This window comes from Suncus etruscus, chromosome 14 (genome assembly GCF_024139225.1).
Source record: "Suncus etruscus isolate mSunEtr1 chromosome 14, mSunEtr1.pri.cur, whole genome shotgun sequence".
NCBI lineage: Eukaryota > Metazoa > Chordata > Mammalia > Eulipotyphla > Soricidae > Suncus > Suncus etruscus.
Window position 1 is genome coordinate 30,660,517 of NC_064861.1, and position 13,620 is coordinate 30,674,136.

General features: G+C 43.8%; 1 protein-coding gene across 1 annotated transcript in view; it reads right to left on the minus strand.

Annotated features, from left to right (window-relative positions):
• TXNDC15 (thioredoxin domain containing 15) overlaps nucleotides 1-13,620 on the minus strand; it is a 17,151-nt gene continuing 3,531 nt past the window's right edge. Inside the window, exons 2-5 of the mRNA XM_049786771.1 lie at nucleotides 12,784-13,265; nucleotides 6,909-7,072; nucleotides 3,203-3,333; nucleotides 1-409 (exon numbers count right to left, since the gene is read on the minus strand). Of these exons, the coding sequence (XP_049642728.1) occupies nucleotides 213-409; nucleotides 3,203-3,333; nucleotides 6,909-7,072; nucleotides 12,784-13,265 (974 nt within the window). The 3' untranslated portion in view covers nucleotides 1-212. The remainder of the gene's footprint in view (nucleotides 410-3,202; nucleotides 3,334-6,908; nucleotides 7,073-12,783; nucleotides 13,266-13,620) is intronic.

Consider the following 13,620-nt stretch of genomic DNA (forward strand, 5'->3'; position numbering starts at 1 on the left):
TTCTATTGGATATTTTTACATTTACTTATTGCAATACTAGTTAAAGTACAAGTTTACAATATTTTCCATATTCAACAGTTCAACAAATGCATGATTCCTTTCATGTGGCTGAAGGGATGAATCATCATTTTGCTGGAAATGTATGTAGCTACAGCCATCCTTTGTGAAGTGAAAGATAGACATTCCTCTATGCAGTTTCCTTTGGCCCATCACTACTCCACATGTTCCTGCTCTTGTCCTGGAATTAGCCACCGAATATTCTCAGTTCGAATGGTAGCATACATTATAAAACTAATTAGGAAGAATAAAGAAAATACAAGCAACCAATCCACACTTTTTATCAGAGTACTGGGAAGAGGGCCTATTTGGTCGGCTTCTGTGACCACCACGTTTTTCTTGGCTTCTATACCTGAAAGACAAATCAATTGCTTCAAATAAGATAGAAAGCATACCTGCTACAGTATTTTTCTGAAATATATTGCATGCATGCAAAATGATACACAACGCTTAAACACTGCTGTGTGTCTATCTGGAAAGAGTCCCACCAGCTTGTCAGTGTAATTTCTTTTTTTTTTTTGGTTTTTGGGCCACACCCGGTGACGCTCAGGGGTTACTCCTGGCTATGCGCTCAGAAGTCGCTCCTGGCTTGGGGGACCATATGGGACGCCGGGGGATCGAACCGCGGTCCGTCTCCTAGGCTAGCGCAGGTAAGGCAGGCACCTTACCTCGAGCGCCACCGCCCGGCCCGTCAGTGTAATTTCTAAACTGCCTTTCTTCCCACCACATCAAAAGAAAAGGAACCCATTCAGCTGTTCAAAGCTAAAATACTAGAGTTTCTATGAACACACTAGAGGGTAGTTTATAATAAAAGATGGCTTTCTTTTTAAGATGTCTCTTCTTTTAAGACAGACCAACAAGAATTAAGTAATGTTACTTTCAGTAATCTACAAGACATTTTCACCAGTTAAGGAATACTAAATTCAAATGCTTTTGGTTTTTTTTTTTTTTTTTTTGGGGGGGGGTAATGCTTTTGGTTTTTTTTTTTTTTTTTGGGGGGGGGGGTGGGTCACACCCAGCAGTGCTCAGGGCTTACTCCTGGCAGGCTCGAGGGACCATATAGGATGCTGGAATTCGAACCAATGATCTTCTGCATGAAAGGCAAACACCTTACCTCCATGGTATCTCTCCGGCCCCATTTTTTTGGTTTTGTTTTGTTTTGTTTTGTTTTGAAATACTTTTTTTTAATAATTTTTTATTTTTCATTATGAGAACAAAGATGCAAAGAAAGAGGACAAGGTAAAATTACAGTGTGTTTTTAAATACTTTTAAATAAATTTACTGAGAACTATTAAGAGTATTTAGTCAATCACTACTGCAATCTGTGATTAACAAAGATGCTGTGACTAATTCATTTCTGTTCAAGGTTTTCTTAGTGCACTGAGCCAGGAGGCTCCTACTTATCCTGGTCAACCCAAACAGCTTGGATCTATATTAAATCTGGAATAGCTAGCCATTGATTAATGAGCCTTGCCTTTTACTTCTATGAGTAACTCAGTTCTTAGTGTCTGGGGTTTGGTTGTTTTGTTTTGTTTTTCTTGTTTTGGTTTTTGGGTCACACCCAGTGGTGCTCAGGGGTTACTCCTGGCTCTGCATTTAGAAGTTGCTCCTGGAAGACACGGGAGACCATACGGGATGCCAGGATTCGAACCATCGTCTGTTCAAATCAGCTGTGTGCAAGGCAAACGCCCTATCGCTGTGCTATCTCTCCGGCTCCAGCTCTTAGTTCTTTAAGTCAGATAAAAGATGTACAACTTGGGGCCGGAGAAATAGCATGGAGGGTAAGGCATTTGCCTTGCATATGGAAGGATGGTGGTTAGAATCCTGGCATCCCATATGGTCCCTCGAGCCTGCAGGAGTGATTTCTGAGCATAGAACCAGGATAACCCCTGGGCACTACCTAGTGTGACCCAAAAAAACAAACAAACAAAAAAAAAAAGTGCAACTTAGTATATATGGAAAGGCATAAATGCTTTATTTTCAGTGAATTCATTTCTTTTGGTACTTAGTAGTTATTTTCAGTGAATACACTTCTGAAAGAGGAGATGCTCATAAATGAGACCTTCAAGTTTTGAGGAATGAACTCCCCCCCAAGAAAAAAATTTTTTTGATATACAATGTTAAACTTATATAAAGTAAAAGAATGATACCATATTCTTAAAAAATGCTAAGGAATTTAAAGTTTATCTTCAAATGGATTAATAAAGGGAATAGTATAAGGCCAGGTACATAGCTCCATGTAGAGCAATGTGTGAGGTTCTGGATTCAATCCTAGAAAAAACTCAAGCGTGCTCTCTCTCTCTCTCTCTCTCTCTCTCTCTCTCTCTCTCTCTCTCTCTCTCTTTTCTTTCTCTCTACTCTCTTTTCTCTCTCTCTCTCTCCTCTCTTTTCTCTCTTCTCCTCTCCTCTCACTTCAATCCCTAAAAAAATCTCTCTCTTTCCTATCTCTCATTTTTTTTTTTTTTGTGGTTTTTGGGTCACACCCAGCAGTGCTCAGAGGTTATTCCTGGCTCCAGGCTCAGAAATTGCTCCTGGCAGGCACGGGGGACCATATGGGGCGCCGGGATTCAAACCGATGACCTCCTGCATGAAAGGCAAACGCCTTACCTCCATGCTATCTCTCCGGCCCCCCTATCTCTCATTTTTAGGGAGCCATATCCAGATATCCAGTTCTAGCTCAGTGCTCAGGAGGTACCTAAGGCAGCATGTTCCAGGCCTCAAACGCAGTGCGTGTAAACCATGTACTAGCCTGCTGAGCTACCTCTCCAGAGTCTAGTTTGTTTGGTTTTGATTGGCTGAATCTTTTTGCAGTTATCAAATAGGGGCTCATTCAAGGTGTGTGCTTTACCTCTGAACCACAATCCCAGCCCAAAGCTGTTTATTTTAATGTGATATTGCCTAATCATGTTAATGTTACCACTATTGGGGAAACATTAATAAGTTCACAATAGTTCATCAGGAAAGTAATTTTACAGGGAGTGCCCCCCCCTGGGAATTTAAATACTGTTTGAGAATTTTCTTCCCCCCTCCAAAAAATGATGTTTTATATCATAAAGCCAATCTTGAAACAAAATCACTTTAACACCCACAGAAAACACACTGTTCAAACAATAATATCCTTTTCTATAGCAGCCTTTCTACGTACCTGTCTGGTTAAAAATGAAGATTTTCAGTGTTTCCAATGTTCGGTCTGTGTGATTAAATCTAGCCATTGGTTTAGCTCCTTGAAATAACAAGATGTTAGGAACAGCTACAGTGCCAAACCTAGTAGAAAGACTACAAAATAAAGAGCCAGTCAGAACTCCCAACTTAACAGTGAGCTTCCTCAGACAAGTTTCATACCGGATTGAATAGACAAAGTGAGAAAGAATTATTTCATGTGAGTGATATTTAAACATCTTTTCTTGTGGGTCATGGTTGAGAGCTTTCTTGGTCTGCTCTCTGAGCTGCTTTCTATTACAATATAGAACTACCCATGACACAATTACTCCACTATTTAAGGTCATACCTGCCAAAACAGATCAGACCACAAAATTCTCCTTCATTGCCAAAGCACAGTATATCAACTTACTTGGCAGAAATTTCAAACTCTTCATAAGGCCTAGCTCTCCCTTTCATTAAAGATTTGATGGATAGTAACTTAGTGAGTCAGAGAAGGGAATCTGACCAACACACCGGGAAATTCACAATTAGGATGGGAAGACTGGGAAGTAATCTGACATGAGTAGTACTAGGTACATGTACATGATACATGCAGTGGTGCCAAAACACCACATCCAGGAGCCAAAGCGATAGTACAGTGGGTAGGGCTCTTGCCTTGCAAGTGGCCAACCCAGATTCAATCATATTTCCATGGGAATATGGTGCCTTGAGCCTGCAGGAGTGATTCGAGTGCAGAGGCAGAAAGTAACCCCTGAGCACCTCTGGGTGTAGCCCAAAAGACCAAAAGAAAAAAAAAAAGAAAAGAAAGAAAACCCATCCTGGCATCCTGGGTTGGAGAATTAGCACAGCAGTAGGACATCTGCCTCAGACGCTGCTGATCCGCGACAGACCCGGGTTCAATCCCCAGCATCCCATATTGGTTCCCCTGAACCTGGCAGATTTCTGAGCAGAGAGCCAAGAGGAAGGAATAATTCCTGAGCGCCACTAGGTGTGGCCCAAAAACAAAAAACAAACAGAATAAGCAGTTGTCAAAGCCCACCCCCTTTGAAGTAAGGGCTAGCAAAGGATGTTCTCACCAAGACGGGCCCAAGATGTTTGCTGATGCCCCTCAGGAACACTGAGGGGAGGATGGAGGATGTTCCCACCAATATGGCCGGAGATGGCAAAAATAATTAAACAATAAGGGGTTAAGGTCATGACGTAGGTTCCAGTAAAAACTACAAAGTGTGCTTACAATAGATACCAGGTAGCTGCTTGAAATGTAAAGTAAATGTTAAGACTTTAACCCTATATATATTGGATTGGGGTCCTGTCCTGCATTGGGCAGGCTTGGACACCAACTAGGTGGAAAATAAGCCTCCATTTGCTATTATATAATATATATATTTGGCTAAAAGACACATAAAATATTACTATTTTCTAAAGATCACTATTTTTTTTTATTTCACTCTGAAGGTTTTTTTTGGTTTTCTTTCTTTGGGGGGGGGGGGTGTTTGGGTCACACCCTGCAGCGCTCAGGGGTTACTCCTGGCTATCTGCTCAGAAATAGCTCCTGGTGGCACGGGGGACCATATGGGATGCCAGAATTTGAACCAATGACCTTCTGCATGAAAGGCAAACGCCTTACCTCTATGCTATCTCTCCGGCCCCAGGAGTGATATCTAAGTGCAAAGTCAGGAGTAAGCTCTGTAAGAACCATTAAATGTGGGGCTGGAGAGATAGCATGGAGGTAAGGCGTTTGCCTTTCATGCAAGAGGTCATCGGTTCGAATCCCAGCGTCCCATATGGTCCCCCGTGCCTGCCAGGAGCAATTTCTGAGTATGGAGCCAGGAGTAACCCCTGAGCACTGCCGGGAGTGACCCAAAAAAACCACAAAAAAAAAAAAAAAAAAAAAAAAAAAAAAAAAAAAAAAAGAACCATTAAATGTACCCCAAACACAAACAATAAATTAAAAATAATTGCTGGAGCAAAATTTAATAATTTTTTGTTGTTTGGGAGGAAGAAAGGGAGCAGGGGAAGAATTGGGCCACATTCTGCTGTGCTTTGGGTCATGGAACCGATGACCTTATGCATGAAAGGTAAACACCTTACCTCCATGCTATCTCTCCGGCCCCAGAAGACAAGTATCTTAAGCCCTGTACTACATCTCCAGCCCAGGTTCAAGTTTTACTTGAACTTCATTTTACTACCAACTTGAACCATTTCCCAAAGATTCCAATTTTATTCACATACAATCTTGTTGTGACCTGCTTAAGCGCACCTAATTTAGAAGAGAAGGGCAGGACATTTATGGTGGGGCTGTTTCTTTTGTTGTCTCTTATTTGTCTTTTTTTTTTTTTTTGGCAATGCTAGGAACCAAACCCACATCTTCCACATTCAAAGCAATCATCTGCTCTGCCAATGAGTCACCCTCCCTGCCTGAACCCATTTATGAATGTTCTTTTTTGAAGGGTAAGTAAGGAGGGGCAGTAGTGGGAATTGAATCCAGAGCCTTACATATATAAGGCATGTACTCTGCCACTGAGCCACATTCCCAGCCTGGAGAGCACACATTTTGTAACCCAAGCCTGATTTTATACGTAAAAATTCTGAACAATGGGGCCCGGAGAGATAGCACAGCGGCGTTTGCCTTGCAAGCAGCCGATCCAGGACCAAAGGTGGTTGGTTCGAATCCCGGTGTCCCATGTGGTCCCCCATGCCTGCCAGGAGCTATTTCTGAGCAGACAGCCAGGAGTAACCCCTGAGCACCGCCGGGTGTGACCCAAAAACCAAAAAAAAAAAAAAAAAAAAAAAATTCTGAACAAAATTTTCATTAACTTACAAAACATTTGAAAAAGCCGGAGCAATAGCACAGCAGGGAGGGTGTTTGCCTTGCATGTGGTTAACCCAGGTTCAATTCCTGGCATCCCAGATGGTCACCCGAGCCTGCCAGGAGCAATCTCTGAGCGTAGAGTCAGGAGTAACCCCTGAGCGCACTGGGTATGGCCCAAAAACAAACAAACAAACAAAAAAGCAAATGGAAAAGTTTACCCAACAACAGAAAAAAAAATGGAGTGGGCTAAAAAAAAGAATTCAAATCATTAGTCTGTAGAAGCCTCAGGTTCACTCCCTACTCCAGCCCTGCCAGGTGTAGTACAAAAAAAAAATGGTAACTAGTTTTTTTTGTTTGTTTTTGGCCACACGTGGCAATGCTCAGAGGTTGTTCCTGCTCTGCACTAAGAAATCACTCCTGGCAGGCTCAGGGGATCATATGGAATGTCAGGGATCAAATTCATGTCCATCCTGGGTCGGCCGCGTGCAGGCCCTACCACTGTGCTATCATTCCAGCCCCATGGTAACTAAATTATAAAGGATTATAATAATTTTAAAATTTGGAGGGGGTGATCACACTAAACACTCAAGGGACCACAGGGTGATAGGGACAGAACCCAGAGTATCTGCCTGCAGAGCAGCATATGTCCCAGCCCTTTGAGCATATCTCTCTCAATGGTTGACCGTCCTCTTAGGGGCCTCCAGAAAGTAAAGCTGTCAGCTCTTCCAGGAGTCCATGCTGCTCACATGTGTTTTTCCCTTTCTTTAGTCCCATTTCAAAGCTCATGACTACTTCTTCTGCTCCAAAAAAATTACAACCAGAAAATCACTACAACCACCATCCCAAAAGAACAAAATAATCCATGTGGAATAGATACCTGCTGTGCTGAGATGCATCCAATGCCAGAAAATGAAGAGCTGGAAATGCCCGGGGCAGAGAATTGAAATGAGGAGCCAAACTGGCAGAAAATCGGCACCATGGGGTGTAAAACAGGACTAGAGTACAGTCACTACCATTTGGGTTTAGAAAATCCATAAGGTCCTATGGTACAAAGAAAAACAAATGTTAAGTCAGTAGTACATGCACAGTTAAGCTTTTCTGAAATGAACTCCCAAAAGAGAGGAAATGGATGCCTCAAGGAAGAGAAAGTGGGGTAGGAATGGGTTCCAGTATCCCCTCTGCAATCTTTTAGATTCTCAACCATATAAATCCATTGTTCACAGGAAATAACCATCCAATGACAAGTTTGAGCCTTTCCCTAAACTTTCAATAGTAGCACTATCAAGCTATTTTAGTACTTATAGAAAACACAAAGGCTCAACGAGTACCAACCAATGTCCAGTAAATCCTTAGACAATGACTTTAGTAACACCATGGAACTATATAATAATTATTACAAATTGATCCTTATTGGGCCAGAGATATAGCACAATTGGGAAGGTGTTTGCCTTGCAAGCAGCCGACCTGGGTTCGATCCCCAGACCAGACGTAAACAAAATTTTTTTTTTATTTTTGGGTCACACCCGGCAGCACTCAGCGGTTACTCCTGGCTCCATGCTCAGAAATCACTCCTAGGGGCCAGCAAGGTGGCACTAGAGGTAAGGTGTCTGCCTTGCAAGTGCTAGCCAAGGAAGGACCGCAGTTCGACCCCCCGGGCGTCCCATATGGTCCCCCCAAGCCAGGGGCAATTTCTGAGTGCTTAGCCAGGAGTAACCCCTGAGCATCAAATGAGTGTGACACAAAAAACCAAAAAAAAAAAAAAAAAAAAAAAAAAAAACCAACCAGAAATCACTCCTGGCAGGCTTGGGGACCATATGGGATGCTGGGATTCGAACCAATGACCTTCTGCATGAAAGGCAAACGCCTTACCTCCATGCCATCTCTCCGGCCCCTCACATAAACAAATTTTAAAAACTTTTTTTTTTTGGTTTTTGGGCCACACCCGGCGGAGCTAAGGGGTTACTTCTGACTGTCTGCTCAGAAATAGCTCCTGGCAGGCTCGGGAGACCATATGGGACACCGGGATTCGAACCAACCACCTTTGGTCCTGGATCAGCTGCTTGCAAGGCAAACGCCGCTGTGCTATCTCTCCGGGCCCTTAAAAACTTTTTTAAAAAGTTGATCCTTGGGGCCGGGCGGTGGCGCTAAAGGTAAGGTGCCTGCCTTGCCTGCGCTAACCTTGGACGGACCGCGGTTCGATCCCCCGGTGTCCCATATGGTCCCCCAAGCCAGGAGCAACTTCTGAGCACATAGCCAGGAGTAACCCCTGAGCGTTACTGGGTGTGGCCCAAAAACCAAAAAAAAAAAAAAAAGTTGATCCTTATTGATATAAATTTTTTTGTTGTTTTTGTTTTTTTGGGTCACACCTGGCATCGCTCAGAAGTTACTCCTGGCTCTGCTCTCAGAAATCATTCTTTTTTTTTTTTTGGTTTTTGGGCCACACCCGGCGGTGCTCAGGGGTTACTCCTGGCTGTCTGCTCAGAAATAGCTCCTGGCAGGCACGGGGGACCCTATGGGACGCCGGGATTCGAACCAACCACCTTTGGTCCTGGATCGGCTGCTTGCAAGGCAAACGCCGCTGTGCTATCTCTCCGGGCCCCAGAAATCATTCTTGACAGACTTGGGGGACCATATGGGATGCCGGGGTTCAAATCACCATCCTTCTTTTTTTTTTTTTTTTTTTTTTTTTGGTTTTTGGGCCACACCCAGCGTTGCTCAGGGGTTACTTCTGGCTATCTGCTCAGAAATAGCTCCTGGCAGGTGCGGGGGACCCTATGGGACACCGGGATTCGAACCAACCACCTTTGGTCCTGGATTGGCTGCTTGCAAGGCAAACGCCGCTGTGCTATCTCTCCGGGCCCAAATCACCATCCTTCTACATGCAAGGCAAACACCCTACCTCCATGCTATCTCTCCGGCCCCTTTCTTTCTTTTTCTTTTCTTTTCTTTTCTTTTTTTTTTTTTTTGGTTTATGGATCACACCCAGCAGCGCTCAGGGGTTACACTCAGAAATCACCTCTGGCAGGCTCGGAGTGGGGGAGGGACCATATGGGATGCCAGGATTCGAACCATGGTCCTTCTGCATGCAAGGCAAACACCCTACCTCCATTCTATCTCTCCATCACCTATTGATCTAAATTTTAATTATTCTATTTGCCTTTGTGTTATAACAAACAATATAAAGTAAATTTGTTTATGGCTGCAAGGAGGCAGACTAGGGTGATGGGTAGAAAATGGGATACTGGTGAAGGGAAGGTCACACTGATGGCGGGACTAGTGTTTGAACATTTAAGGCCTGAAACAACTGTATTATGAACAACTTGATAAATCATGATGTTGTAATAAAAGTTTTCTTCTTTTTCTTTGTTTTTTATTTTGTTTTTGGGTCACATCCGGCAGAGCTCAGGAGTTACTCCTGGCTCTACGCTCAGAAACTGCTTCTGGCAGGTTTGGGGGACCACATGGGAAGCCGGAATAGAACAGGGCTGTCCTGGGTTGGCCGCATGCAAGACAAAAGCCTGACCGCTGTGCTATCTCCCTGGCCCCAATAAAAGTTTTCTTTAAACAATAATTAAAAATAAAAATCTAAGTATTCATAGAATACAGGCCATGGCACTGACCTTTGAACTGTGCATGTCACTAAAACATGGTGATCTCTGCATATTTAAGTCTGCATGGAGCAGTTGGCTCAATCATTTCATGACTTCAGTATCCCTGATGCCTAACACAAAACTCTGGTAGGATATTTGTCTTGGGCATCACCGAGTATGGCCCAAAACAAAACAAAACAAACAAACAAAAAAAGAACTCATTGGTCATACATGTGCTGCCCCAAAAGCAGTAAAAAGGACCATTATTTACCAGGCAACATTTGACTCCTGTGACTGGAAGGGCTTACATGAGAGCCCATGTCCCAGACATACCCTCACTTAAAATAAAGACACACATACCGGAACCGGAGAGATAGCTTGCCTTGCAAGCAGCCGATCCAGAACCTAAGGTGGTTGGTTCAAATCCCGGTGTCCCATATGGTCCCCCGTGCCTGCCAGGAGTTGTTTCTGAGCAGACAGCCAGGAGTAACCCCTGAGCACCGCTGGGTGTGACCCAAAAACAACCAAACAAAAAAAAGACACACATAGCTTTCCAAACTAAAGCACCTAAATTCAGTAGGCTCCTAGCCTTAACAGTCCCAAAGAAAGCGTCAGTCATCATCCTGTTCTACTTGGAAAAGCTGTTTTTCCAACAAGTTGGAAAAGCATGGCTGGGTGTAGGCAACTATCAGATCACACCAGAGCAAACACCACTGCCTATGTGTGAGAAAGAAACTTTCCCATCAACACACCCAACTCCAAGGGCACTTCTAGCCTAAACAATATATTTAAAATATGATTCAAAATTTCTTGAATTTAAGTCATATATTTGAAGGGCTAGAGCTATAGCACAGCAGTAAGGTGTTTGCTTTCACACAGCCAACCTGGGACGAACACGGGTTTGACCTCTGGGATCCCATATGGTCCCCTGAGCCTACCAGGAGTATTTTCTGAGCACAGAGCCAGGAGGAACCCCTGAGCGCTACCGAGGTATGGCCAAAAAAAAAAAAAAAAAGTCACATATTTTTAAAACCTTTAAGAGAGCCATAGCTAGGTGTACACGGCTGTATCCATGCAAGACTTGATCTCTACCACTTCAGCCACATCCCCTGTGCCCACATTTTTACAGTCGTTCCAAACTGGCTTCAGTTTTTACCTCCGTTCTCAGCAGACACAGGGTACCACATGCAGTGCCAAGGCTCGAATTGGGGCCAGCCAAGTGCAAGGCACGTGCTTTAACCCCCCAACTAAAGTATTTTTCAGTTGTTTCTGTGATACATACTTCATAGAGAAAGAAAACATCAGAGACCTGTTCACTGGGATATATGCTGATGATCAATGCTGAAATGACCAGACTTCCTCAAAGAAGAAATACAAGTGGCTAAAAGAAAAAATGAAAAAATGCTCCATATCATTAATCATCAGGAAGATGCAAATCAAAACAACAATGTGGTACCATCTCACGCCAAAGAGACTGGCACACATCACAAAGAACAAGAACAGTATGTTGGGGCCGGAGAGAGCACAGCGGTAGGGCATTTGCCTTGCAAGCAGTAGACACAGGACCAACCGTGGTTCAAATTCCGGCATCCCATATGGTTCCCGAGCCTGCCAGGAGAGATTTCTGAGCACAGAGCCAGGAGTAACCCCTGAGTGCCACCAGATGTGGCCCAAAACCAAAAAAAAAAAAAAAAGTGCTGGCAGGGATGTGGGGAGAAAAGAACTCTCATTCACTGCTGGTGGGAATGCCTTCTAGGCTGGACTAGAAGGAGTTTGCCTTTCATGCAGAAGAAGGTCACTGGTTCGAATCCTGGCATCCCATATGGTCCCCTGAGCCTGCCAGGAGCGATTTCTGAGCATAGAGCCAGGAGTAACCCCCTGAGCACTGCCGGGTGTGACCCAAAATCCAAAAAAAAAAAGAAAAAAAAAGAAAATTGAGCTCCCATATGATCTGGTTATACCACTCCTAGAGATATATCCTAGGAACACAAAAATACAATTTAAAAATCCTTTACTCACACGTATATTCATTGCAGCGCTATTTACAATAATCAGATTCTGAAAACAAACAAGATGCCCTTCAACAGATGAATGGATAAAGAAACTGTGGTACATATACACAATGGAATATTATGCAGCTGTCAGGAGAGATGAAGTCATGAATTCTTCCTATACATAGATGTACATGGAATCTATTATGCTGAGTGAAATAGTCAGAGGGAGAAAGATAGACACATAATAGTCTCACTCATTAATGGGTTTTTATGGGACATTATTGTAATAATGCCCAGAGACAATAGAGATGAGGGCCAGAAAGACTGGCTCACAATATGAAGCTCACCACAAAGAGTAGTGAGTACAGTTAGGGAAATAACTACACTAACAACTATCATAACTATCTAAATGAGTTAGAGAAGTAGAATGCCTGTCTCAAATACAGACAGGGGTTTGGAAAGAAGAGGGGGGACTTTGGGGTTGGGAATGCTGCACTGGTGAAGGGGGGTGTTCTGTTTATGACTGAAACCCAACTACAATCATGTTTGTAATCATAGTACTTAAATAAAGATTTTAGGGCCCGGAGAGATAGCACAGCAGCGTTTGCCTTGCAAGCAGCCGATCCAGGACCAAAGGTGGTTGGTTCGAATCCCGGCATCCCATATGGTCCCCCGTGCCTGCCAGGAGCAATTTCTGAGCAGACAGCCAGGAGTAACCCCTGAGCACCGCTGGGTGTGGCCCAAAAACCAAAAATAAATAAATAAATAAATATTTTATATAAAAAATAATAAATTGAGGGCTGAAGAGATAGCATGGAAGTAAGGTGTTTGCCTTGCATGCAGAAGGACAGTGGTTCAAATCCCAGCATCCCATGTGATCCCCTGGCCTGGCAGGAGCGATCTCTGAGCATAGAGCCAGGAGTAACTCCTGAGTGCTATTGGGTGTGACCCAAAAAAAAGAAATGACCAAAGACAACTACCTAGATCTAACGACCCCTGCCCTACAAATACCCTGAGCATGTCAATTTTCACTCACAGAGGTCATGAAGTGCTGTCCCACTCCCGATAGAATAAAGCTTTAACCCTCTGTTTGAAAGGTGTTAAGAGAATTAGACCACAAAAATCAATGTGTTACAAAGGAGAAAAGTACTAAATAAGCTGCTTTTACCTGTGACGTATTTAAAATTTTTAGAGTGAAATTTTCCATTCCTGTCACATTTCTTTCTTCGCAGATAACCTTTGGAGACTTCAGGCTCTCAGTGTTATTAGAGTCCTCTGTCGGAGTGGGATCCATCTCTGCCACCTCGGGTTCTGTGTAATACTCCTCCTCCCTCTCAGGGAAGCTGCTCCCCGCGCTGTCCAGCGAGTAGAGGCTCTCTCGGAGGTTGCACCACGAGTCCACTTCCCCATCAGCTCCACAGGTGCCACCACTGGCCTGTGAGCTCAGTCTGTCTTCAGTGTCCCCTGGAATCACAGACAGCATCACCATGGGGTCGCCCTCTGTGTCTAGTGCCAGCACTGAATCAGACTCTTCGGCCAATGGGTCCTGGCCTATGGGGCCATCGGAAGCCTCCTTTTCACTCGTGTACACAGCCTCCTCCTGCAGCGGGCGAGCAGGCTGCTCCTCTGACCACAGGTGACCACTTTCCTCTGCAAACGACACAGGCCAGCATGGTCACAGGCAAGTTGAATTTCCAAATAAATGAATCCCAATGAAGCACAGCCCTCTGCTAATAGGACATTTTCCCCTCCAAGAACATTCCTTTCCCATGGAACAAACTAGCAGAAGGCCACCCACCATGCTCCAGAACAGGAAGACACTGAGAAAGAGGTACTAGATTAATGAGTGCCCAACAAGAGGACACATATACAGCTATACAGATTCATGCGCAAAGCTGCCTACTGGGTGGATTATAGCAAAAACATTCCAGTGCAGATATTCAGTGAGGAAAATATAATACAAAACACTTGAACATTTTTCTTTGCTATGTAAAAAAAAAAATAG